General features: G+C 40.6%; 1 protein-coding gene across 3 annotated transcripts; it reads left to right on the top strand.

Moving 5' to 3' along the window:
- Window positions 1–517: 517 nt before the first annotated feature.
- Window positions 518–27977, top strand: rassf5 (Ras association domain family member 5). 3 transcript variants are annotated; one of them, XM_058055126.2, is made up of 6 exons: window positions 518–1450; window positions 14106–14227; window positions 24833–24946; window positions 25669–25984; window positions 26060–26175; window positions 27492–27977. In XM_058055126.2, the coding sequence occupies exons 1-6, from the start codon at window positions 718–720 to the stop codon at window positions 27642–27644; spliced, it is 1554 nt and encodes a 517-aa protein (XP_057911109.2). In that variant the 5' UTR covers window positions 518–717; the 3' UTR covers window positions 27645–27977. The 3 variants fall into 3 exon arrangements, with proteins under 3 accessions (XP_057911109.2, XP_078654580.1, XP_057911111.2); XM_078798454.1 differs by lacking the exons at window positions 518–1450; window positions 14106–14227 and adding exons at window positions 17664–17916; window positions 18008–18317; XM_058055128.2 differs by lacking the exons at window positions 518–1450; window positions 14106–14227 and adding an exon at window positions 17664–18317.

Raw genomic sequence — 27977 nt, 5'->3', positions numbered from 1 at the left:
AGCTCTCTAATTCTGCAGAGCAAACCCTTTTGACAAAGAAGATGGTAAAAACAAAGAGAAATCTGGACTACGATGCAAAACCGTGCAGCACCAGAAGTCGCATTAATGGTAAGAAATGTTATTATTGGTTAGCTTAAATATAACGTTATTGTAAGGAAGGAATGAGTGTTGGTATTGCTTAAAAACGTATATGAAAAAAAAACATTATCTGGCTCTCACAGAAATTTATTTCAAAATATTTCCGTATCGGCAACCACAAATCATGATACAAATCACCTTATTAAAAAGGTTCTAAGGAAATATAAAAAAAAATACCAGTTTTAATTTGCAAACATTTTAAAAAGTGATGTTATTGTGTAGAATATGGAGAAAAAAAAAGCAACAAAATACAAAATATGGAAAACATCTGAATATTTTCTGGATGCCTAGTATTTATTATACTGCCTTTCAACTGTTGTACTGATGCAAGAGTACTTCAACAAACAGAAGGCGTCCGTTTATCTTTGTCAACAATAAGTAGTCGTTACAAAGTCAAGTCCTTTGAAGACCAGAGGCGCGTGCTCGTCTTTCAAGGGAGCGCGCCCGTGAGTGACGTCACGGCGACACGCTGCTGGTGTCAGGCGTGAGCCGAGTTGACATTCAGGGCACGGAACACAACACAACTGACACACATCAAAGCACCAACAACACACGCAACATCTCGCAGGACGGGACGCGATGGCTTCCGCGAGCGTGGTGGGCCAGCACCCGGACTCTGAGCCGCTGCTGCGGGTCTTTAAACCGGCCGGCGCCAGGAAGAAAATCACCCTCCCGAGGAAGTCTTCGTGGGAGAAAATGATGTTTAGGAGATGCGCCGGTGATTGCAGTTCTGTGGCCACTCAAGAGCAAGCCAGGACGTGTCGTTTGCCCGCAGGACCGGAGGGAGACACGGTTATGAAAAGCGGGATGCCTACCGGGGGCTGCCGAGGAGTTTCGCCACGTAGCCCGGACCGGGAGAGCGTTCGCTCCGACTGGCGCTCTCCCGCCAGAAGAGACTGCCACCCCGGATTTGTCATCACGGACTGCACCGCTGAACGGAACCACAGCGCGGCTGCTGGTGGTAATGGCCAAACCGGGTCTTCCCTCCAGAGTCCCACCTTGAATGTATCCACAAACACGTCGTCTGCAGCGGAGCAGGAATTTCCCCAACAGACCTCCAACTCGGTATCAACCAAACAGGACAGTAGTGGTCCTCCACTGGAGCGGCTCACACAGGGCAGGAGCGGTGTGGTGAGGCTGGTCCGCACGGAGCCTCCCCGCCGAGAGGCTTGGGCCATCTTCCCGCAGGGTTCGGAACACAAATTGAGATCCGAGAAGGGAGAGGGACACAAGTTCTATGCCAAGGCCGTTACCCAGGACTGGTGTGACGCATGCAGTCGCCAGATCACTGCGCAGGCCCTCCAGTGTCAAAGTGAGTATTGCAGTATTGAGTGTTTTTAGTATTGAAAATGACCTGCATTGCTTCATGTTCAGTGTATCTTAATCTTATGATGGATAACAAAGTAGTGAGTTGTTGCCAGCAGACATTTTGCTCCACAGCCAACAGAAAAGCTCATTATCTTGTCCTTGCAGCTTTGCCTTCTTGTTCTTTCTCTGTTGGATTTACCGCCCTTGTTTAAAGAAAAACCAAGGACAAATGGTTGTATTCTGCCATTTTGACTAATTTTGCATTCCAAAAACAGTTCACCAGGTCATGTGACGTTGACATTGTCATCACACCCACCTGTACACCCTTGACTCAAGCCAGTGGGGTCAACGTTTGAACATATTAATTGGCTTTAGTGGATGTACACATGTGACTTCTGTGGCGATAATGCCTGCAAGCGATGCGACGTGCGTGTTTACGATACAAGAGATCCGAATGTAGGCGAGCAAAGCCTAGCTCGAGTGTGGGCAGCACTGCATGCAGGGTTGTCTGATTTCATCTGCGAGAGACCACCCAGTGAAGCGAGAGCGGCGATTACTGTCGGTCATGAGTTTCTTTGGGAACAAATGAAAAAAGTTCTGGAGTTTTAAACCCAAGAGAAAAAAGTCCCACTCAGGTTTTGTGCAGGATACCGCCACAGAAACATTTCTGGGTATCTGTATGTGTAACAGAAATAGAAACTGCACATGCATACTAGCTCGGCTTTGGACTACACCCATGAAATAACAGGGAGTCAAGACTAGCGAGTTGCTGCAACCCTAAACAATCATTGCGCGGGACTTTGTTTTGTAGTATCCCTTCACTTCACTCCGACCCCCCTTTGCTATGTATTTGAGAGGATTTGCAGTAGCAGCCAAAATAAGAAGTACTTATAAAAACTGAAACTGACAGCCATAGAAAATGCACTTGTCTGTAGCTTCTTTGGCAGTAGTCAAGCCTGATTCCCTTTAGTGAACCACAGCTCCTTACTACTGGCGGCACTCATGCAGCCCAAGACTGCTTTAGTCTTGACAGTATATCGTCATAACATAACATAATATTACTTGCTGAAATGTGAACTCTGTATATGTGGATACTGTATGTATATATGTAGTACAGGATGGGAGAGTAGGTACTGGGGGGGGGTTGCAGCCAGTTTAATCTCTGCTGTGTGCGTCTCCTGGCTGGGATTATGTCTGATGGATGGAGAGACTGGGATTACAGGGATGGCAGACTGAGTCCGATGACAGATTTATAATTAATTAAGGCTTTGACGGAACTGTGCTGCCGCTATTTACCACCTGTAAATCTTTAATGGGGTGTATGTATGTACAGCAGTGTTTATATTTATCGTATCAATAGAGTAGATTTTAAAAAAGACAGCAGAAATTATTTAAAAAAGCAAAAAAAAATGTTCCTTACTCCAAACACATTGTTAGGTTCCTGTTGAATGTGAAACTACTTGAAATTCTTCTCACGTTCTTCTTTTCTTAGCATCCCTTTTTAGAGCCTCTTTTATTTTGGAGTGTTACACAAAAAAGAGTGCAAAGCAATGAGTTACTTAATGGCAGGTTCACCAGAGAAACTAATTCTAAATTGGCCTCATGACATCCATCTGTTTTGTTCTATTAAAACGATCCACACATAACTTTATATGGTGCTTGTTAGTACCAAGAGTTGCCATGGTATCCAGGCATCACTCTTACATAAGATAAAATATGCCTTTATTCGTCCCTCAGTGGGGAAATGTGCATTGCACAGCAGCAACAGTACAGAATCAGCGAAGCAGTACAAAAATACACAATATAAAAAATTAAACTATATAAACAACCAATTAAATATAACATAAACAAACAAGAACAATTTTACCCAGAGTTATATACAACTACAGTATGCAGATAATATGAAATGAGATGGAATATATGACCAATGTATACACTATGAGATCTTGCTAGTGAGTTAATATGAGGCATTATAGAAGTACTTCACATCGAACATAATATATTGTATTTACAGCAGGGGTCTCAAACATGCGGCCCGCGGGCCAAATGTGGCCCGCAGGACACTAGTTTGAGGCCCCCCGCCTTGATATGAAAATTTAATGTTAGTGCGGCCACTATATATATATATCCCGTCACATGTTAAATAACTGTTAATAGTTATCCTCCCTATCCGTGTGGAAGTGGTAAGTTTTTGTCTTTTTAAGTTTAAAGGAAATAACTTGGAGGCTATCGTTTAGGTCGCTAGCTCTCTAGTTTGCGAGTTAGCATGTGTCTCAAGACCCTGCAGTTGCGCAATATGTTGTAAATAAAAAGAGTATAAATGTGACTATAGTCGTGTTTTGTCATGTCTACAGGGCTCTAATAATGCTTTGTTAATTTTCTTGATTTGTTTATTTATTTTTCAGCTTATTTTGTGTAGAAAAATAAAAAGTAAGATATTTGAGAACAGTGGAATGTTTTACCAGAGCTTTTATTGTAGAAAATCGGAACCTAAGCAAATTTTATTTATTTTTCTGTTTTTAATAAATGCGTTGTTTTTTTTTGTTTTTTTTTTTTAAACCTGATGCGGCCCAGCCTCGCCCAGACCCTAGCTCCAGTGGCCCCCAGGTACATTGAGTTTGAGACCCCTGATTTAGAGCCTTGATATTGCACAGTGAATGGAGTCTGGAGTAACTATACTGAGTATAAAAATGTAACAATGTGGTCTCTATGTGTGACAGTGCAGTCTAGTATGCAGTCGGCACCTGAACTTGCTGTAGAACCTTTATTTTATTGTTTTTTTTTTTTTTTACTTTAGCTCCGTTTTGTCCTTGGTCTCTCGTTTTAAAAACATTCCTTCACTTGCAAAGAAAACACTGTCAGAATGAAAGTGTACTTGGGACTACTTTCCATTCTTCTAATTAACATTGGAAATGACAAGATGAGGTTAGGAGATAAGGGATTTGTTCCAAGTAAAAAGACTGTGGGGCCTCCTTAGTCCTTAGTCTGTTCGGCTCAATATGGAGGATTCTATAATTAGATCGCCCTTGGTAGTAGGTGATAGTGGGACTGCAGAACATGCTACCTGGGGGTTTATTTTATTGATAGTAAAGAAACACAGGAAAATCATCAACATTAAGGCTTTAGAGGCATTTTCCTGAATATTTTGATTATATTATGAATTGTTGGACCTTAGACAATTTTCGAGGTGTCATTGTGACCTTGAATATGTTGCAAATTTTTGAGGTGACGTACGGTTTGATTGATGTAGAGTAAGGCAACAAGCAAAAAGGTGAATGCTGCTGCTGCTGCGAGAGAAAGCGAGGTGATTAACAGTGAAGCGGAGATCACATGTGGGGGTGTCTGTCTCTTTAAGCCGGCTGCTCGGCACTGCAGAGTGTGGGTGCTGCAGTACAGACCGAGACAGGAACATTGATATCACAGAAACCAGACCACGGAGCGAGAAGTCTCACCTCGTGGTCCGCAGACGCGAGCAGAGGAGTTGCGAGCTATATGTGAGAAGGCTAGCGGGGGAGGCGAGAGAGCATTTGAGGGGTGAGGAGTACCGCTGGAGGGGTGGCAGAGCGAGCGCAGAGGGGGCTCTTTATTCGGAGCGTGGCACCGGTGGCAGAGTGGCTGCGTTGGGATGGCAGAGTGGGACAATGGGGGGGTTGGCGGCGTTGGGGCAGCCCCCAGGCGGGCAGGGGCAGGCCACAGAGAAGGGCCAGCGAGGGTTACGGGACGGTGCCGTCCCGGTGGTGCCACCATGCTACATCCATGGCACAGATAACGCAGGGGCAGGAACCGAGGGACGGGGATGGAGCGGCGGGGGGAGATGTTGACGGTGTCAGGGTGGGCGGCGCGTTTCTGGGGCAGGTGTCTCTGCGTCTGGAGGAGGTGAGGGGGGATTCGGAGGGGGCGGCCGGTAGCGCCTGCTTTGGGCAGGTGTCCAAGCGGTTGGGACGACTTTTAAAGCGGCTGCCAAAGTCCCGATCCTGGAGCGACGGCCTCAGGATCCTCCGCAGATCGGCCTCCAACGGGTCCCTGCTCCCCACTTCAGGTACGAGGAACATCAGCAAATGATGAGTTAAAAGTTGTACGATGAGGTCATGCAGTTCGGTTGTACTGAAAAATGCGATGACTCGACAGTTTTTGCTTATGTGGAGGAAACCTGTTTGCAAAATATGTTCATACGCAACATTTGGATGGGTTGATCTCTGAACTGGTTTCTGTAGACTTCATCCCCCGTCTCTGCTGCTGGTCATGCTGCTCACTTTGTGTAGCAGCTGGTTGCTTTTGTGTGCCCCCACCATGACTGAACAGGCCGGACAAAGAGTATAAATGTGCTGTAATCAGCACCATTATCGAGTAAACAGAATGCGGGCAAATCTACCCAAGTCCTCAATTTTTTGTGTGTGTGTGCATTGATACAGAACAAACTAAATTTATCCTAAAAATTCAATACAATTTCATATTTGTACGAGAATCAATCTTTTCCCATGTTACCAAATATCCTGATCAGCCTTTGCACAAATTGTAGCCGACTGAATGCTGCGGTTTTATTGATTTATTTACCAGCGGGAGACTGCTAAAGAAAATCAAGATGTTGCAGCAGATCTTTGGCGTTGATGAGCGTGCCCCCGCCCCCCCTACTGTGCAAGTCTGATAAGACCCGAAAAGCAAACATGAATCACCTTAGTGATGTCACGCCTCATCCTCAAGAAGCCTTTAGAAATGGGGATCAATAAGCACAAGCTACCGCCGGAAGATACTGGATATTTTTAGATGGTGCTCCCAGTAAGGAAACCCAGTTAATCCTCCTTTGCATCCTATAATTATATCCCGTCACAGACAAAGTTCTTGGTTTGGTGCTACTTTAGGGGAATTCTCCAAACTTCTGTTGGTGACTTTAGTGGTTAGACATGGTGACTACACAGAATCGTCCCGATTGGTCAATCAATGATTCCTACATAGAAATGGGATGATGCGGTTTTACCGTTGTGCTTTGATGCTAATGTGCCAAACTGTAATTATAAGGACGGTGTCACCGCAGGCTGCACTGCCCTACAGGAGGACACTTCCCCCGAATATTTAAACATCTGTAAAAGCGATAACTGTGTGAAACGCTTAAAGCTGTACTCTGATTTATCTTGTATGGATAAGCTCATTAAGCATTGTGGGAACTAACGCTTTTAAAACACGCAACGTTACGGTTAAACTGAACGCATTATTGTTGGGTTCCAAATGTATGTACTGTGTACTTATATCAAGGTGGAAGTGGTACCACTTTATGGTACAATGGCTGATGGGATAAACATCACCATCTTGATTCCATTGCTGGCATTTTGCAGTTAGGAGAAGACAAGGAAGCGGATACGTATTGTAATAGTCATTAATTTCGATAAATGTGCAACAACGGTCATCAATCAGACACTCTGTCGAATTTGACTGACTGAAGTCTTTAACAATTAATTGATGATTGATCTATTGTCCAATTAATCAACAACTATTTTGCGATATAATTTAATTAATTTAATTATTCTTTGATTGGTTCAAGTGGGGGCGGCACGGCGGTCTAGTGGTTAGCACGCAGCCCTCACAGCTAGGAGATCAGGGTTCAATTCCACCATCGGTCATCTCTGTGTGGAGTTTGCATGTTTTGCATTTTCTCCGGGTACTCCGGTTTCTTCCCCCCATTCCAAAAACATGCTAGGTTAATTAGCGACTCCAAATTGTCCATAGGTATGAATGTGAGTGTGAATGGTTGTTTGTCTATATGTGCCCTGTGATTGGCTGGCCACTAGTCCAGGGTGTACCCCGCCTCTCACCCGAAGACAGCTGGGATAGGCTCCAGCACCCCTCGCAACACTCGTGAGGATAAGCTGTAGAAAATGAATGAATTCTTTGATTTAAGCCTTTCAAATGTATTTTTATTTTTTTGATAACAGAACTATTTCTTGTATTTGTGCTTTAGGAAAAACAAATCAACTTCGACGTTGGAAAAACAGGGATCAACATTTCCAACCAAAACATGAACTGTCACATCGATTTGGCCCATCAATGGTCGATCTGATTATTTTATTAAAAGTAAGCTGGAAACAACAAGCTGCAGAGTAGTCGACTAAGAAAATAATTTAGTTACTAATTCTTAGTTACAGCCCGAATTCACACACTTCTCCAGAATTTCCGAGTTTTGGGAGCATTGAAAACTTATTCCGGGGATGTGGATGAAGTATTGGATCAGAGGTCTGTGTTGCTTTTTTTAAATTTATTTTTTATTTAAGACATTTTAAGACATAATGCGACATTACCAACTAATGACCAGGCATGCATATCAGTGTTTTTTTTATTTTTAATGGCATTTTCTTAAATATCCATTCAAGTGGTCATGCTTTAACATTATTGATACTGTCTGATGTTAAACTGTGAAAAGAACACAAGTAAGAATAAAGCGATGGCTTCCCCCTGCAAGAACCACTCCATCTTTTTGCAGGCCAGGCATCAAAAAAGCCTATTTTCCAAACAAACATAATAAATTCTTCTTGTGTTTGTTTGCTAAAGTCTGCATCTGTGAGCAGACAGATGGCGGCTTTGACTGGGAAGAAGATGATGCAGTAATGCAGCTGAATTCAAAAAACATGCGTTTGCTATCTCATGATGGGTAGGTCAGTGCTTATTAAAGCAACAGGAAGTAAGTGCATGGGTGTAATTCCTTATGATAGATTAAGGGATGGGCTGCATTAACTCTATGGAGAATATGGATAGCTGCTCCAAATGAGCTATGATAGGATGATGGGATCAGACGGGCTAAAAGCTTCTCAAATCTGCTTTATTCCTTCATAAGACCCCATTTAGACATCATTAGTGACTGTGTTAACAGCATTGCTTCTGCGTCAGCGCCGCCAAGCCACAGATTCACCCCTCCCTCTTTAGCCAGATACGGAGGAAAAAAAAAACAATACAATCCTTTTTAGGTGTCTCCATCATGTGTCTATCTAATGCCATGCAGGCATCCTCCATGACCTGAGGAACTGGGCTAATCTCCATCTTTCCGCTCCTATCTCTGTCCCACGCCGACTGTCTGTCTGTACGATATATATATAAAAAAAACAATGATTTCCATCCCCGGATCCCACATAACGGGAGATTTGTCCAGAACAAAAACATACCGACTCCTCAGGCTTCTAAAGAAACTACTAGAGGAGACGGTTGTGAAATCAGAGATATGTATGCCTTGAAATGTTCCACTTAGCAGCCTCCACAGAGACTAGCTGAGTGCCGTCCACTTCACACGTGGACAATACACTCAGTGGGTGCAAAGTCTATGTGTGGAAAAGTGTGGAAAAGTCTATGGTAACCACTAGCTTTGTTTTTATTATTATTATTATTATTATTGAATAACAATAGGAGACCTGTGATTGACTGGTGACCAGTCAGCCGGGATAAGCTCCAGCTTAGTCCTTTGACTAGGCCACTCCAAAGTCTTCATTGAGTTTTTCTTCAGCCATGCAGAGGTGGACTTGCTGGTGTGTTTTGGATCTTTGTCCTGCTGCAGAACCCACGTTGGTTTCAGTTTGAGGTCACGACCAGATGGCAGGACATTCTTCTTCAAGGTTTTTTGGACAGCAGACATCTTCCAGGTTCTGAAGCGGCAAAAGAGCCCCATACCATCACACCACCACCACCATATTTTACTGTTGGTATGTGGCCTGGTTTTGTGACCTCTTGGATGAGAACAATGACCTTAACTGAGGCAAGTGAGGGCTGCAGTTCTTTGGATGTTGTTGTAAGGTCTTTTGTGACCTCTTGGATGAGAATGCTGACCTTAACTGAGGTTTTTTGGATGTTGTTGTGGGGTCTTTTGTGACCTCTTGGATGAGAATGCTAACCTTAACTGAGGGTTTTTGGATGTTGTTGTGGGGTCTTTTGTGACCTCTTGGATGAGAATGCTAACCTTAACTGAGGTTTTTTGGATGTTGTTGTGGGGTCTTTTGTGACCTCTTGGATGAGAATGCTAACCTTAACTGAGGTTTTTTGGATGTTGTTGTGGGGTCTTTTGTGACCTCTTGGATGAGAATGCTGACCTTAACTGAGGCAAGTGAGGGCTGCAGTTCTTTTGATGTTGTTGTGGTGTCTTTTGTGACCTCTTGGATGAGAAGGCTGACCTTAACTGAGGCAAGTGAGGGCTGCAGTTTTTTTGGATGTTGTTGTGGGGTCTTTTGTGACCTCTTGGATGAGAATGCTAACCTTAACTGAGGTTTTTTGGATGTTGTTGTGGGGTCTTTTGTGACCTCTTGGATGAGAATGCTGACCTTAACTGAGGCAAGTGAGGGCTGCAGTTTTTTTGATGTTGTTGTGGTGTCTTTTATGACCTCTTGGATGAGAAGGCTGACCTTAACTGAGGCAAGTGAGTGCTGCAGTTCTTTGGATGTTGTAGTGGGGTCTTTTGTGACCTCTTGTCACTGCACTCTTTTCATTCATTCATTTTGGTTAGCCGGCCACTCTTGGGAAGGTTCAGCACTGTTCATGTTTTCACAATTTGTGGATAATGGCTCTCACTGTGGTTTGCTGGAGTCCCAAAGCTTTTCAAAAATTATAGATCTTGATTTATTTTAATCACTTTTTAGACACAGGACCATGAAGGTGTGGATTTATTTTCCTCTCTTTAGTGAAGTTTAACTTAAAAACTGCATTTTCTGTTCAGTTGTGATGTCATCACTGGAGGTTCCACTGTTTTATATTTATTTATTTGCCTTTGACACACTTGCATGTCACAGTATGTATATTTTTTTTTAATAAAGTTCAACGATGGAGCTATATAAAGAAAAGCAGTAGAGCACACCAACTGGGTGTCCTGAAATTGTGTCGTCATACCTAATGTTGTGACCAGTGAGTGTTCTGAAACACTCCTATTCGTTGTGTGGAGCTCCATTCCTCTTGTCATTCTCCATCTATATCATGGCCCTCGTTCTATCTGGAGGCGGTGTCAGTTTAAAAGCAGTCAGACTGGAATGATGGGATGCGGGAAAGAGTGATGGTGGCGAAAGATCAGCTGAGGTCCGTGTACCATCGCGACCCACAACAAAGCAGCCTTAATTCTTACGTCTTTAGGGCTCGACATCTTGAGTCATTTTAGTCTATTTACCGTTGAAGAGTCGCTCCTCTGCATATTTGCATTTTAATAGTAACTTTAAAATAAATTGCTTTGGTAGTGGTCGGCTATGAATCAGGCCGACGGTTCTGTTAATGAAATTAACAAAACCATTTTGTAAAATGATGGTTTTTTGAATAGGAGTTAAATAAGATTATAAACAATAAGTACTTAGAGTGATGGGAAACATAAGAATAAAAACACTCACACCATAAAGAGTCAAAGAAAACTTGACCTAAGTGTAGGTGAGCAGAACTGGTCTTTCTGTGTTTTATGTCAACTTTCTTCCCCTTTCTCTAATTGTTTGCGCAACAACTGTACTTTCCCCAGAAACCCCACAAAGACCCGATACTAGTGTCAAACCCACAACCCACAACACACAGTCAAAGAGACCTGCACTCTTGAAGCATTTATTCTTAAACGTAATACAATCCTGTACTGCTGTGATTGGATCTTATCATGGTGGGAATATTGTGGCTGTGTGGTGAGCCGTGACTGCTGACGGCGGCATTGGGTGGGTGGGGGGGGGGGTGTCGGAAAGGAAAATGTTCCGGGTGTTTTTCCTTACACATCACTCAACAGTCAGACGTGACGTCATGATGATGATGATGATGATGATGCTCCTCCCAGGGTTGGGATTGAGTCAGCCGACGATAACGCTGACGATTGAGATTATAATGTATTACTGCAGCAACTGTTCAACCTGCTTGGACTGTTGTTTGCCACATGGGGGCAGCAGTGAGGTATCTCTAACATACATATATATCAGGCATTTATTAAAAACAGAAAAATATACAAACTTTTTCAGTGCTTTGGTTCCGATTTTCTACAATAAAAGCTCTGATAAAACATTCCACTGTTCTCAAATATCTTAATTTTTATTTTTCTGCACAAAATAAGATGAAAAATAAACAAATCAAGAATAAAGAAAATCAATCAATCAGTAATAAATAAATATAATAATAATAATAAAACGGCAAATAATAAAAACTTAAACCACATATAGTTGGTGGGTAGACAAATGATTTTTTTCAGATTAAAATGAACAAAGCATTATTAGAGCCCTGTAGACATGACAAAACACGACTATAGTCACATTTATACTCTTTTTTTATTTACAACATATTGCGCAACTGCAGGGTCTTGAGACACATGCTAACTCGCAAACTAGAGAGCTAGCGACCTAAACGGTAGCCTTCAAGTTATTTCCTTTAAACTTAAATAGCCAAAAACTTTACCACTTCCACACGGATAGGGAGGATAACTATTAACAGTTATTAAACCTTTAACATGAACATTAATCAAATGTAATAATTTTTTCTGGGTACATGATACCATACAGCATCCATATCAAACTTGCGCGGGCCGCACTAACATTAAACTTTCATATTAAGGCGGGGGGCCTCAAACTAGTGTCCTGCGGACCACATTTGGCCCGCGGGCCGCGTGTTTGAGACCCCTGCTGCAGAACGTGATTATAATACCAACCATCTAATGATGGAAAGATCTGTGTTTATTAAAAAAAAAATGTCTTCTTTTATTTTTTTTGGGATGTTCCATTATTTCTAAAATGCAATAAAAGGGCATTGAGACAGGAAATGATATCCTCCCTTCCTTTCCCCCGTTTCCTTTCTTTCCTGTCTTTGCACACTGACCTCTAAACAGTGGTTTGCATTCTCCACATCCCTGCTGTCAGCAAGATGCTGCATCCATCAGCCATCACTGTCACACAAACCGACACCTCGTGCGGTGACCCCTACAAGCACAATGATACCAACCCGTCGGGTTGTACCATTCAGAAACCAACTAATATTGTCTGCAATTGTGGCATAAATTGTCATTTATTTATATTCAACTTATCTTCACCGGTTAATGACAGAATATCTTGTTGCTATGGTTACAGCCGCTAAGTTTTTTATTTTTGCAAGCATTTCCATCTTGTGTGACCGAAGGCGTGAGATATGAAGCTGAGTTTATCGAAAAGCCTCCGGCCACAATAAAGTTTGTGAAAGCACAAACACATAAAAAATGTTTATTTTGGGGATGTTTTCGGAGCAGAATGTAAATGTGTTCTTTTCGAGCTGAGCGGTAAACCATAATTGGTCATGCACGCCAGGGCTTCTATTCTGGTGCCCCGTATGTATGTGTGTAAGTGGACAGCGGGGGGTTTTATGTACTGTATGGTGTGGTTTATACCATACAGTAGTACACGTCTTTGCACAGTGTGGTCAGTTGGAAGCAATATTTATTTATTTAGAGGCATTTTTTCTCTGCAAAGAACAATGTTGATACCAATTTGCATTGGTGTCATTAGGCCTATTTTAGGGGGGCTTCAGACCCCCTAAATAATTGTATATTTTTTATTGATTAAAATTTTTTTTTGATTTTTTAAAAATTTTGTTATTGTTTTTTAAATTTTTTTATTGATTTTTTTTTACAAAAAAAATCTCTAACAAATTCCATATAATAGGGAAACAGCAGGCTAATAAGCAAGCCAATAAGCAGGCTAATACTAGCCTACTAATAGTAATAATAATCAGAAGAATAATCATGATAGCAATAATAATAGGCTAATTAATAATATAATAATGATTATTATATCATTGATCACTGTCCACTGGACAGAATGGTTGCAGAGCTTGAGCTTGAGTACTTGTGTACATTTAATGGTGGCCTAAAACAATTAAGTATCACTACTAAATCTGTCCAAAAGTGGGAAAGTTATATCCCGGTTCTTGTTCATTATTTGTTTTTTGGATTTTTTTTCATTCATTCATATCCTGTGCATCTCCAGGGGGCTAAGCCCCCCTTGTCCTCAGAACCTAGTGACGCCCCTGCCAATTTGTCATGGTTGCAAGTGAGCTGCCTTGAGTGTAAGTGTGAAATCCTCCACTAGATGGAGCTATTGTTCCCATTTAAAGTGCAGCTTAGCAGCTTAGTGATTTAAAAAAATGTGCCAGTGAGCCTTAACTAAAGTCATCTTTATTAAATGTGCATTGAAACACACATTTTCTATGTATAATATGAAAAATATAATTATAAAAAAGTAAATATAAAAAAATATATATAACTATGTCCAGGCCAATATATATTCTCACTTACATTGTGGGCTGCTAAGAACCTTTTTTAACACTTAAAAGTCCCAACATTGCTCCCTTATGATCATGCTTTTTCCAAAATGAATGAATAATCACAGTTTCCTGGTTACCAGTCCAGGGTAACCAGAAGACAGCTGGGATAGGTTCCAGCGGCGTAGGAAATGGATGGATGGATGTTTCATGGTTGACTACAGCCTATTTTTAAGTACAAAAAAAAACGGGGTATTTTCAATTTTAGTGCAGACCTGCATTGACTCCTACAGTGTGTTTTGTATGTGTACTTGTATGTTTCAAAAAAATGTTTTTCTTTATTTTTCTTAAGCTGTGTCACTTTCTCTAAAGTTTTTTTTTTACCAACCACCATAACGGAGGAGTGCCCTACAACCTAACTATCAACTCCATATTCACTAACACTTGTTTCTACTCATCAGACTGCACATACACCTGCCACCTGGACTGTGAGAGACAGGTTCAGCTCGACTGCAACCAGACTGCCAAGGAAGTTGAAGAAACTCCGTTTTCCAGAAGCCACCGCTCCACCGGAGAAGACAAAGTAAGCATTTTGATTAAAGAATCTATTCTAGTGCAGGGGTGTCCAAAGTGTGGCCCGGGGCCATTTAAGTTGGATTGTATATATGACATGGTACTAATTCCATTAATAATAGTACCGTGGTTAGCGTGCAGACCTCACAGGTAGGAGACCCGAGTTCAATTCCACCGTCGGCCATCTCTGTGTGGAGTTTGCATGTGTGGGTTTTCTCCGGGTACTCCGGTTTCCTCCCACATTCCAAAAACATGCTAGGTTAATTGTTGACTCCAAATTGTCCATAGGTATGAATGTGAGTGTGAATGGTTGTTTGTCTATATGTGCCCTGTGATTGGCTGGCCACCAGTCCAGGGTGTAGAAGACAGCTGGGATAGGTTCCAGCACACCCCGCGACCCTCGTGAGGATAAGCGGTAGAAAATGAATGAATGAATGAATAGTACCGCAAGGCTGCACGGTGGATGCACGGTGGTTGAGTGGTTAGCGTACAGCTGTTTGGACACCCCTGTTGTAGTAGAAATCATTGGGTCACTGGTTTGTGTGAATTCGGGATTAGGTACATGCACATTACATCAATATTTCTTCAGCCCACACGTTTACATAATCACCCCTCCAACCCCCCACCCCAAAAATGTAAATAAGACACTCCAACATCCTGATCTCATATTTACAACAGACACTTCTTTAAGTACTTCATCTATTCCGCGTGTGCAAAAACCCTCTTGGCCTCCCAGCTGCAGTCCCCCCCCCCACACACACACACACACACGATGTGGTTCAACACGCATGCATAACACGCAACACGCATGCTTAAATGACATGCACACAAGCGAGGGCTGCACGACCACATGGAGCTGCAGCGGAATGTCAGCAGCCGGTGGGCACGTTGGACTCATTTAGAACCCTGGTAGCCAGCCAGGTAACACTTGACTTTTACAAAGCGTGAACAAAATGCACTCACGCTATCACGTGTGCACTGAAATGTGTCATAATTAGGGATGTTCCGCTCAAAACATGAACAAAATGCTGATATCTCACATTTTTGTATTTCACAATGTATTTATTTATAGTCTTCTCACATTATTCACGAAAAACTTGAGGTTTGCCCGCATTTTCTGGCCCCTGCAGCCGCATCCGCCGCTATCGATACTGTGATTTTTTTCCACTGATATCGTCCGATACTGACCGGTGGTCCTTCATTTATGATATGTTATGTATAGGCACAATGCCGCCCAATGACTTCAATGTTGTTTAATCAGCCGGATGTACTGTACAGCTCCCTGGTGCTGCAGAGTAGAAAGGGAGATGCCATTTTATTTCCCTGCAGTCCTCTCGCTCTTATCTGCTTTGCTGCTTTTATGGTTCTGCCTTACTGTTTGTGTGTGTGTGTGTGTGTGTGTGTGTGTGCATTGTTTGTGTGTTGTCTCGGATTTCTATTGTGTGTGCATCAGCAGAAAAAGGATCTATAGGGCTATTGTTGTCGTAAAGCTAGTAGTGTGCAAGTATGCGGTTACCCTTTATGTGTGGGTTGCGTACTTGTCGTGTGTGTGTGTGTGTATTTTTATTGAACATTTGCTATTTTTTAAACAGCTCGACACAAAATTTATAAAAAACAAACACAATTTACAACAAATAGACATTGGACATTTTACACGTGGACACTTTACCCTAATAGGTATTAGTAGTATAAGTATAAGTATTGGAGTATAAGTCGCACAAGGTCAAAAATTTATAATTAGGTACAAAAAACATACATAAGTCGCTCTGGAGTATAACTCGCACAAGGTCAAAAATTTATAATTAGGTACAAAAAACATACATAAGTCGCTCTGGAGTATAAGTCGCACAAGGTCAAAAATTTATAATTAGGTACAAAAAACGTACATAAGTCGCTCTGGAGTATAAGTCGCACAAGGTCAAAAATTTATAATTAGGTACAAAAAACATACATAAGTCGCTCTGGAGTATAAGTCGCACAAGGTCAAAAATTTATAATTAGGTACAAAAAACGTACATAAGTCGCTCTGGAGTATAAGTCGCACAAAGTCAAAAATGTATAATTTGGTAGAAAAAAACATACATAAGTCGCTCTGGAGTATAAGTCGCACAAGGTCAAAAATGTATAATTTGGTAGAAAAAAACATACATAAGTCGCTCTGGAGTATAAGTCGCACAAGGTCAAAAATGTATAATTTGGTAGAAAAAAACATACATAAGTCGCTCTGGAGTATAAGTCGCACAAGGTCAAAAATGTATAATTAGGTAGAAAAAAACATACATAAGTCGCTCTGGAGTATAAGTCACACACGGCCAAAAATGCATAATTAGTTAGAAAAAAAACATACATAAGTCGCACTGGAGTATAAGTCGCATTTTTTTCGGGTAATTTATTTTCCAAACTACTTAACCAAAACAGACATTACGTCCTCTTGGAAGGCAAGTTCTAACAATAAAAGAATAGAGAACAGGCTGAATAGGTGTAAGATATGCTAACACAATGCTTATTCAGCTACACAAAAAATAAACATAAACAGTGTCCAGTGTTTATGTAACATAAACACTTTTTTTCATTTATAAGTCGCTTTTTTTTATTATGTGGCTTTCGGTGGAAAAAGTTTGGACGCCCCCGTCGAGCCATCTGCCTGCCCAAATATTAAATTATTGTGTAATCAAATCAACTTTATTTGTATAGCACTTTTCCTGCAAAGTCATGCAACACAAAGTGCTTTACAGAATTAAAAACAATTACCACAATTAAAAGAAAACACAATTCCTAAGAATGTGTCATTTTTCAGTTGCTCATTGATCCATGCCAAGCTCGTATCAAACACACTTCTGCCACCTTGTGGCCGTTTTTATGTCTTAAAATTGCTCTGAAGTAAAATGCATTCGCGGACAGTTGCGTCATCACCTCTTTTTGCATTGTCGGGACCAGGCGTTTGGGTCTTAAAACAGGTCTGCTAAATACCCAAATAGAAGCGTATAGCATAGCGTCCTGTTAAATCATTATCTGTGTAGATGTGGAGTACATTTGCACATCCAATACTAGCGCCGTCTGGGGAATTCACACCCTTGGAGGAGGAGGGGGGGTCACTGGCAGTTAGACGGCGGACTGAATGGATCAGAGGTCAGTTTAATCTCCAACCCTGCATAATCATTCACTATATGGTAATTTCATTTTAGTCACCATTGAGTCCCAGTTCCAGAATAAAGGAACGATCATATTCCATTTTTGTGGATTTTTCTTTTCTTTGCATAGGACAGCCATCTTCCTCAGCATAGATGGTTCCCCGTCACTGCAGTTCAGTATGTAAAAGAGTTGACTCTCTGTTAGAGGAAGTGGTTGTGCTCCGCAGTGAGAAAGAGAAGGGGGAGGGTGCTCTGGGGCTGATAACCACAGATGGTCGAGCAAGGCGCTACAAGAGAGTGAGCAAGGGGGGGGAAAGGGAAACGGGTGCAAAGAAAGACGGAGACGGAGTACTAGGCATCGCTCTCCGGTTGCATTGCCAAGGCGACGCGTGCAGATGCGAGGAAGGTACGACTCGATGCTTTCAAAAGGCGGCGTGGATCCCCCGTTGATTTAAAAAAAAAAACAGCGGCGGATCTGAGAGGCTGCTGAACGGAATCATCGCAGGAAGACAACAGGATGTGGTATCGCGTACGCGCCTTTGTGACGGCGACGTTGCGAGTATAGCAGGTACCTGTCAGGTGGCTTAACTTGACACCCGGGTGGAAAGTGACTCCATGACACTTCGGGCTACGTCGTCCTATATTGTTCATGTATGCAGGTGCATATATGGCGTCGAGACATCCGTATAGGAAGTGACACATCGATGCTGCTTCTAAGAGTTCCTGGTCTCCAACCCACCATTGGCGTTACATTTGGGACTATAATCTAGGCTACTTGTAACGGGACTTGAAGATCAAGGCATCAGCGTGCCAGACCTCTCCATGACTGTCAACACGGAACCGACCCCCTCCATGACCAGCAGTAACAGCATGAGCAGCGGGTACTGCAGCCTGGACGATGAGAGCGAAGACTTCACTTTCTTCACAGCCAAGACTTCGTTCTTCCGCAAACCAAAGCACTCAGTGAAGGTACTTTATGTTAAGGTACTTTTCTGGATATTGGCTTTTTGGTTGAGTTTGAAAAGCAGAAGTTTGAAGAGGAACTGGTTAGGATGCTGTAGTCCAGCGTCCTATTGAAGTTGTCCGTCATACTTGATGCATCGTATCACTTCATACGTCATTTATTTAAAATGATGCTTTTCCGTAGGAAACATAAAGGCCGACATTTTAGCTTTAGGTTTTTCCCTCGTCTGTGAGTGGGAGAGAGAGGTTTCTGTGGAAACAACACTCCAGAGCAGCCGATTTTTTTTATAGTTGCCATAGCAACACTTTATTTAATCAGCTTGTACACACAGCCTGACATTTGTTTGTGGTACTACATTACAGCGCTGTGGTACTGCACTTCAATTTGACTTAGTGGAGCAGACATAATGCGTATACTTTGCTAGTACACGTTTATTCACTGACAACTGCAAAAAAATACTGACCGGTTACTACCGTCTAACTTCCTGCTGTGTAGTTTTTTTTAGTACAATTATGTTGAAGGATTCATTTTTCTATTTGTTGTCATCAAACTAGAGGGCACTACTCGGCTGCAACCAGCAGAGGCACTGTTTCTTTAGTCGCAAATAGAACACGTTTAACCCTTAGATGCATAATAAGTGGGTCAAAAATGACCCGGTCATTTCATATTCCAGATATTCCTCAAAAAACATGTTTTTGATATCATGTCGTTTAGATTTTTAACTTGTTTTTTATACATTTTAAGAATTTTTTGTTTTTGTGTTACTACCCCAACCTTCCATAAGTGGGTCAAAAATGACCCGGTCAGGTTGTTTTTTTGAAATATTTTTGTAATAAAAAATTTTATCATTTCATATTCCAGGTATTCTTCAAAAAACACGTTTTTGATATCATGCCGTTCACATTTTTAACTTTTATACATTTTAAGAATTTTTGTTTTTGTGTTACTACCCCAACCTTTCATAAGTGGGTCAAAAATGACCCGGTCAGGTTGTTTTTTTGAAATATCTTTGTAATTAAATTTTTTTTATCATTTCATATTGCAGGTATTCCTCAAAAAACATGTTTTTGATATCATGCCATTCACATTTTTAACTTATCTTTTATACATTTTAAGAATTTTTTGTTTTTGTGTTACTACCCCAACCTTCCATAAGTGGGTCAAAAATGACCCGGTCAGGTTGTTTTTTTTTTAAATATCTTTGTAATTAAAAATTTTATCATTTCATATTCCAGAACTGCAAGTAATGTGATGTTAAAGGTTTAATATAAAGGAATTTGGAAGTCACTTTATTCAGTATTGGCTGCACGGTGGTCGAGTGGTTAGCACGCAGGCCACGCAGCTAGGGGACTCGAGTTTGATTCCACATCTCTGTGTGGAGTTTGCATGTTCTCCCCGTGCATGCGTGGGTTTTCTCCGGGTTCTCCGGTTTCCTCCCACATTCCAAAAACATGCTAGGTTAATTAGCGACTCCAAATTGTCCATAGGTATGAATGTGAGTGTGAATGGTTGTTTGTCTATATGTGCCCTGTGATTGGCTGGCCACCAGTCCATGGTGTAGAAGACAGCTGGGATAGGCTCCAGCACCCCCCCGTGATCCTTGTGAGGTTAAGCGGTAGAAAATGAGTGAATTAATTAATTAATTAATTATTTTAATGTGTTTTGCTTTTTATTTGGCTTCAGGAATTTTGATATTTATGGATTCCAGCGTGTACGTAACATGCATTTAGGCTACCATCCCTAAAACATGTACATCACTTTGCCTTTGCCATCGGTCTTTGGGTCTCAACTGTGCTGTCATCTGGTGAAGCATGTTGTCTCCACTCGCCTGAGGGACATGGTTGTAAATGACATTAGATCATGTGACCACAGAAGCGGGTGCCATGATTGCGTATCCTGGCACACTTCTTTCACATGCCTTTGAATATGAAAAGGAGATATGCAAAGATGTTTGTGAGTGTGTTGTGTGTAGGAATTTCCATACATCTTTTTGTCGGGGTGCCATGAACTCATCATATTCATTTTTTATGAATTCATTTTTTTTCATTTTTTTTATATTCTCATCCATTTTTTAATACCTACATACTTGTCATGTTTAGGGTTGGTCACCAGTCAATCACATGGCACATGTAGACTACCACATGTAAACAACCATTCACACATATGGACCATTTAGATAAAGTGCATTTTTTTTGGTCTACAAACTCCACACGGATTCAAACACTTGATGTCCTGACTGTGAGGCCCACATGCTCACCACTTGTACACAGTGCACCAGTGTCCATTGCTATAAAATTCATTCATTCATTTTCTACCTCTTTTCCTCACGAGGGTCGCAGGGGGTGCTGGAGCCTATCCCAGCTGTCTTCTACACCCTGGACTGGTGGCCAGCCAATCACAGGGCACATATAGACAAACAACCATTCACACTCACATTCATACCTATGGACAATTTGGAGTCGCTAATTAACCTAGCATGTTTTTGGAATGTGGGAGGAAACCGGAGTACCCGGAATTGAACCCTGGTTTTAATATATAATATATTATATAATAATTATATATCTAATTATAAAATATATAAAATTATAAAAAATATACAAAAAATTATAAAAAATATATATATAATTTTCTATACCATATAAAAATAAAAATATGGATATAATATAAAATCATTAAATCATTAAAACCTTGCAATCAAATCATGCTGTTTCGGGGATCAGGTTTGGTGCTTGTGTATCTACCTTACAGTAACATTACTGACTGCTAGTGACCAGTGTAGAATACTACACATCACCGCAACATCTTTAAATATGCCTTCGGAATGTCTTGTTTATATACGGTTCGTGCTAATTTTGCGCTAATTTGCTTAAATATGCACATTTTTGAGTCATAAAATTCCACATACAATCATGAAACTTAACTCTGGCACACGTCTTAGCATAGCCAAGGATCATGCGTAACCGTGTGTGACGTACATTAGTGTACGTGTTTATGTGCTGTTGCTATTTCGTGCTGGCTGGCGTGCACTCGCCATGTCTGAGCCGCAGAGCAGGTGTCGTTGCAGTCAATTTTGATGCAATATTAAAACACAATATGATATGACAGTCATTGAAGTATTTTTGATATTTATGACCCCTCAATCAGAGGACCTCAGTACACAAAAACTATTGTTTAATAACTCTCACTCCTATACAGAAATGCAGGGCAGTGCCTGTGATGCATTTAGAGGCTCAGACAAACACAGGAATTCCTGCAAGGTTCTTTTTCAGCACCACCCGCCTTTGACTTGGGAGGAACTTCAGATGCGTATCAAGTCCTTCGTATTCCTCACATGCTTTTCTTAGCCCTTGATTGTACCGTTCACGCCGCCTACGTAAACAGTTGACATTAATGTCCCATGAAAGGTCCTGATTATTCTTGCAGGAGTCCAATATTGTCATATTTATACTTTAAAATATGCCAACAATATGTTGTTGTGTAATTGTACTCCTTGTTTTGAACGTGCATAATTAGTTTAGCCTGAGAATACGACAGCTACGATTTTCCATTAATAATTTAATAATTTAAAGTTATTTAAAGTGACATAAATCACTTTTACCTACTGTAACTTAACTAAATGTATACCTTGGCGGCTCTATGGTGGAGTCGTACTACGTCACAAAATACCTCTGATGCTCACCGAGATAAAAACTCATGAGTCATGCTAAAGTCTCGCAAGACGTGAAATATTTGTCGAATACTAAATGGTATGACCTCGATGCCAGTTGACTTTTGCTGTTCAATCCAATCCAATACAAGAAATGCATAATGAAATTCAACATATATAAAGCTAGTACCGATACTAGTGATTGTACTCGGATATGAGGGTTAGAAACACTCTGTATATGCTGTATATGCTGAAACTGTATATGCTTTCCTGTGTTTACTCTTAGTAGCATGTTTAGCATCTCTGGGTCAAAGTTATGAGCCAATTGCACAATTAACGTACGTGTTGCGTCATTTATTTTGCTATAACAAAACATGCCAGAAGGCAGTCTTTTATTTATATCAGTTATTTTTGGTACTTAACACAATAATGGCAGCAGTGTTCGTTATTTTACTGATGTGATATTATATGTATGTCGGATTGGCTGCCCTGTGTACCAATCAGGTGACAAACGTCACAGTGGGTTGTTTTTATGCCATCCGAGTGAGGCTCGCATTATGTTATGAGATACTGCAACAACAAGGATCTTTCCCAATGCCGACGTGTTGAGTTATTATTGCTTATCATGTCTGCTATATTGGATAATGCAAGTCTAAAAGTGACTATAGGGGTGTTATTTCATGTGTATGGGACTCTAATAATGAGAAAAACAGTATTTAAATGGTCAAAAACAAGGTTTTCCTGTACTATACTACTAAATTACTATACTATAGATCAGGGGTCTCAAACTCAATTTACTTGGGGGACACTGGAGCTCGGGTCTGGGTGAGACTGGGACGCATCAGGTTTTCCCAAAAAAAAAAAAAAAACATTTATTAAAAACAAAAAAATAAGAAAAACTTCGGTGATAAAACATTCCACTGTTCTCAAATATTTTACTTTTTATTTTTCTACACAAAACAAGATGAAAAATAAATAAACAAATCAAGAATAAAGAAAATAATCAATCAGTAATAAATAAATGAATAAATATAATAATAAAACGGCAAATAATAAAAACTTAAGAAACCAGTAGACAAATTATTTTTTTCAGATTAAAATGAACAAAGCATTATTAGAGCCCTGTAGACATGACAAAACACGACTACAGTCACATTTATACTCTTTTTTTATTTACAACATATTGCGCAACTGCAGGGTCTTGAGACACATGCTAACTCGCAAACTAGAGAGCTAGCCACCTAAACGGTAGCCTTCAAGTTATTTCCTTTAAACTTAAATAGCCAAAAACTTACCACTTCCACACAGATAGGGAGGATAACTATTAACAGTTATTTAACCTTTAACATGAACATTAATCAAACGTGATAATTTTTTCTGGGTACATGATACCATACAGCATCCATATCAAACTTTACATTAACCTTTCATATCAAGGCGGGGGCCTCAAACTAGTGTCCTGCGGGCCACATTTGGCCCGCGGGCCACGTGTTTGAGACCCTTGCTATAGATAGATAGATAGATAGATAGATAGATAGACTTTCTTTATTGTCATTGCACAATAACACAGCAGTGAAATTTGCCAACGAAATGTCGTTGCCTGGCTTCTGTATAATAATAAGTAATATATATAAAAGATATAAACTGTCACTGACTACTCAAAAGTACAGTTGAAACCTCTGTGTTATTAATTCGCACCAAAAGTTCGAAACAAAGCACTTTTTTTTCCTAGGAAATATGTAAATCCCAACAAAAAAAGAGAATCATTTGAGTTAAATAAATAAAAATCATAAATCATAATAATTAAAAATAAATAAATCATGAATTAAATGGCTAAATAAAGATTTAACATCCCATTAACTTTAATGAAGACTCTTGATGACGAGGAATGACATATTTTGTGGAAAACCGAATCACATAAAAACTGGGGCAATTGCAAAATGAGGTTAGATTGTATATCCGTAGCTACAGTGTCCCTTGCGAGGGGTGTATTCACGTTCATTATCGATATAATTATGATGTAAAAACCTTAATGCGCTTTCATCTGTACTCCACATTATGTAATCTACAACTACGATAATAAACATAGTCTGCACACGGTAGCTTGGAATGATGTCACAATGTTATCAAGTCTGTGTATTGTTATTGTTTTGGTGCATTCATATTTCTAAGCAATCTTGCGCTTGTTTATATGCAAACACACTCAGCTTCTCTATTGAGAGATTCCCGCACACAACCTGAGGACTTCCCTTTGGAAGTGATGCCTGGCCTGCATTTCTCTCTCTTTCTCTCTTTCTCTGTGCCCCAGATAATGCATATGCACAAAGGAAGAAAAAAAAATATTATAAGATGGAGGGGATGTTTCCTACTGTACTATAAATAACCCAGTCAAACTGTGTGTTGCTAAGGCTTGCGCAGCAGCGGCTCTTTCGTCATCCCTCACCCTTTTTCCTCGCTCTTTCTGCTGCACCTCACCCCTTGCTTCTTCTTCTTGTCATTGCTGCTTCCATACCGCATCACCTCCTCCTCCACCACTTCCTCCTACCGAGTGAGAAACATGGTGCGTGGTCAATATCCCCGTGCAGTGATGCCGAATGAGTCAGTTGCTTGCTTCAACGTTTCCTGTTCCCATTTTGAGCAGAAATTGTGAGAAGTGACTCCTAATCAGCTGTGACGGGAGGATTGTCCAATGAGATGATGCTGAGTGTGTTTTAGCCAAACATGGCCCCTCATTCACCTTTAAATCCACTTTTTGCTGTTAATATAGTGCACTATGCAAGGTAAAAGAAGCTGATGTCCATATGGGAGTCAGCGACATCTGCTGGCTAAAATGAGTACTTCACCCTAATTGACTTTGATTCTTCTGGTTTACAGAGGAGTGATGCAAAGGAGGAAGAAGAGGGCAGCGTAAAAGACATCCCGGAGGAAGATGTGCAGACCAGGATAGAAGAATATAATTCCAGAGTGTCAGAGAATGGCATGAAACTGGTAAGTGTTGAGTGAGCTGACATTACTCCATAACACTCCCTGTAGGCGTGGGTTTTGACCAAGTAATTAATTGGTAAGTAATCTGTACTTCGTACTTTGGTACGTGACACATTTTTAAATTTTAATTTTAAATTTTAATTTTATTTTTATTATTTTTATTATTTTTATTATTTTTATTATTTTTATTTTTATTATTTTTATTATTATTTTATTATTATTATTATTATTAATTTTAATTTTAATTTTAATTTTAATTTTAATTTTTATTTTTATTTTTATTTTTATTTTTATTTTTATTTTTATTTTTATTTTTATTTTTATTATTTTTATTATTTTTATTATTTTTATTATTTTTTTTTATTTTTTATTTTTTATTTTTTATTTTAATTTTATTTTTTTAATTTTTTAATTTTTTAATTTTAATTTTAATTTTAATTTTAATTTTAATTTTAATTTTAATTTTAAAATTTTATAATTTTATCATTTTTTAATTTTAATTTTATAATTTTATAATTTTTTAATTTTTTAATTTTTTAATTTTTTAATTTTTTAATTTTTTAATTTTAATTTTAATTTTAATTTTAATTTTAATTTTAATTTTAATTTTAATTTTAATTTTAATTTTAATTTACATTAATTTTAAAATAAAAAAAACTGAAATTATATTAGAAAGGCAGCAAGTGAACACTGGATTCTCCATTCTTTGTATGCGTGTGTTCCAGGCTTCAGACGGCTCCTACACCGGCTTTATTAAGGTCCACCTGAGGCTCAGTCGGCCGGTCACAGTGCCCGCTGTGGACGCAACAAGCCCGGTGGGGGTTCTGAGAGGCCCCGACGGAGCCCCATTAGAGGGCCAAGACTGCGTCCAGGGTGAGGACAGAACCTCCTTCTACCTTCCATGTGACTGTGTGAAGCAGCTGCACATCAGCTCCATGACCACAACAAGAGAGGTCATCCAGGGCTTGCTGAAGAAGTTCATGGTGTTGGACAATCCTCGGAAGTTTGCCTTGTACAGGCAGACGCATCGTGATGGACAAGGTGAGGAAGAGAGGACGGCACATCGACTCCATCACAGGAAAAACAGAAATTAGACCTTTTTGTTTCCTCATTTAGATCTTTTCCAGAAGCTTCCTCTGTGTGAACGTCCTCTACTTTTAAGACTGATAGCAGGACCTGACCCGGAGCAGCTCAGCTTTGTCCTCAAAGAAAATGAGACTGGAGAAGTGGAGGTGAGAAAGCACAAAAACATCACAATTACTGTATACTTACTGTAATATAATTATAAAAATATAAAATAAGGAGGTGAAGAAGCGTGGGCAGGATGGAACGGGTGGAGGAAAGCGATGTGTGATAGAAGAGTTTCTGCTAAAATGAAAAGAGACCAGCCATGTTGTTTGGTCTAGACAAAAACACAGGAAGCCGAACTGGAGGTAGCAGAGATGAGGATGCTGAGGTTCTCATTGGGAGTGACCAGGATGGATAGGATCAGGAAGTAGTACATCAGAGGAACATTACATGTTAGAGTCCTTGGAGATAAAGTCCTTTAGGCCAGACTGAGATGGTCGGGACATGGAGAGATAGTGAATAGAACAGGCGGTAGCAGAGATGAGGATGCTGAGGTTCTCATTGGGAGTGACCGGGATGGATAGGATCAGGAAGTAGTACATCAGAGGAACATTACATGTTAGAGTCCTTGGAGATAAAGTCCTTTAGGCCAGACTGAGATGGTCGGGACATGGAGAGATAGTGAATAGAACAGGAGGTAGCAGAGATGTGGATGCTGAGGTTCTCATTGGGAGTGACCGGGATGGATAGGATCAGGAAGTAGTACATCAGAGGAACATTACATGTTAGAGTCCTTGGAGATAAAGTCCTTTAGGCCAGACTGAGATGGTCGGGACATGGAGAGATAGTGAATAGAACTGGAGGTAGCAGAGATGTGGATGCTGAGGTTCTCATTGGGAGTGACCAGGATGGATAGGATCAGGAACAAGTACATCAGAGGTACATTACATGTTAGAGTCCTTGGAGATAAAGTCGGTATTCGGCCAGACTGAGATGGTCGGGACATGGAGAGATAGTGAATAGAACTGGAGGTAGCAGAGATGTGGATGCTGAGGGAGTGACCAGGATGGATAGGATCAGGGAGGGAGTACATCAGAGGGACATTACATGTTAGAGTCCTTGGAGATAAAGTCCTTTAGGCCAGACTGAGATGGTCGGGACATGGAGAGATAGTGAATAGAACTGGAGGTAGCAGAGATGTGGATGCTGAGGTTCTCATTGGGAGTGACCAGGATGGATAGGATCATGAAGGAGTACATCAGAGGGACATTATATACAATATATCGGTCGAAGGGTGCTGCCAGGTAGAGGAAGACCAAAGAGGAGGTTTATGGATGTAGTGAAAGAGGACGTGAGGGTAGTTGGATGGAGGAGATTGATTTGCTGTGGCGACCCCTGAAAGAAGAATAATATAAAATGATATATTAATAATATTTGTAAGAAATAATACTGTATCCATTACTATTTATTGCCTCAACAGTGGCACGCGTTCTCTGTCCCGGAGCTCCAGAACTTCCTGGTCATTCTGGACAAAGAGGAGTCTGAGCGTGTGCGAGCGGTGGAGTGTAAATACACTGTGTACAGACGGAAACTACAACAAGCTCTACAACAACAACAACAACTTGACCCCTGACCCCATTCCTGTTACCAGTTAGAGACTAAAGTCCTAAATCCACACCTTCAGCCACTCACCCAGGAGAGCCGTGGGCTGGTCAAGAGAGGTTGGAAAAGGAAGCCCTCCGTTCTCGGGCAAGTACACAACAAAACGCACACCCTTTCTCAGGATACATATAAAACACCCCACACACCCTGGAACCACCATCTTTGAGGAGCATCATGGGACTTTAGGAAAATCTCAGCCGGAACCGCAAAGTGTTGAATTGCATTGGAAACGACCTTCTCTTCCTCGTCTGCTACTGCTGCTACTGCAAAGTGTTACTTAGCATGAGTCTTAGCTCATATAACC

This window comes from Doryrhamphus excisus, linkage group LG18 (assembly GCF_037039965.1).
Source record: "Doryrhamphus excisus strain RoL-2023G ecotype Guam linkage group LG18, RoL_Dexc_Guam_v1.1, whole genome shotgun sequence".
In the NCBI taxonomy this organism is placed as follows: domain Eukaryota; kingdom Metazoa; phylum Chordata; class Actinopteri; order Syngnathiformes; family Syngnathidae; genus Doryrhamphus; species Doryrhamphus excisus.
The sequence above is the reverse complement of the archived record's forward strand: the minus strand, read 5'-3'. Positions and strand labels throughout refer to the sequence as shown.

What these genes read in the sequence shown, in the direction of transcription:
- rassf5 (XM_058055126.2), top strand. Translation starts at nt 718, where the DNA reads ATGGCTTCCGCGAGCGTGGTGGGCCAGCACCCGGACTCTGAGCCGCTG. An exon ending in CAGAGAATGGCATGAAACTG is followed by an intron (nt 24,947 to 25,668) that starts GTAAGTGTTGAG and finishes CGTGTGTTCCAG; the next exon opens with GCTTCAGACGGCTCCTACAC. An exon ending in ATGAGACTGGAGAAGTGGAG is followed by an intron (nt 26,176 to 27,491) that starts GTGAGAAAGCAC and finishes TTGCCTCAACAG; the next exon opens with TGGCACGCGTTCTCTGTCCC.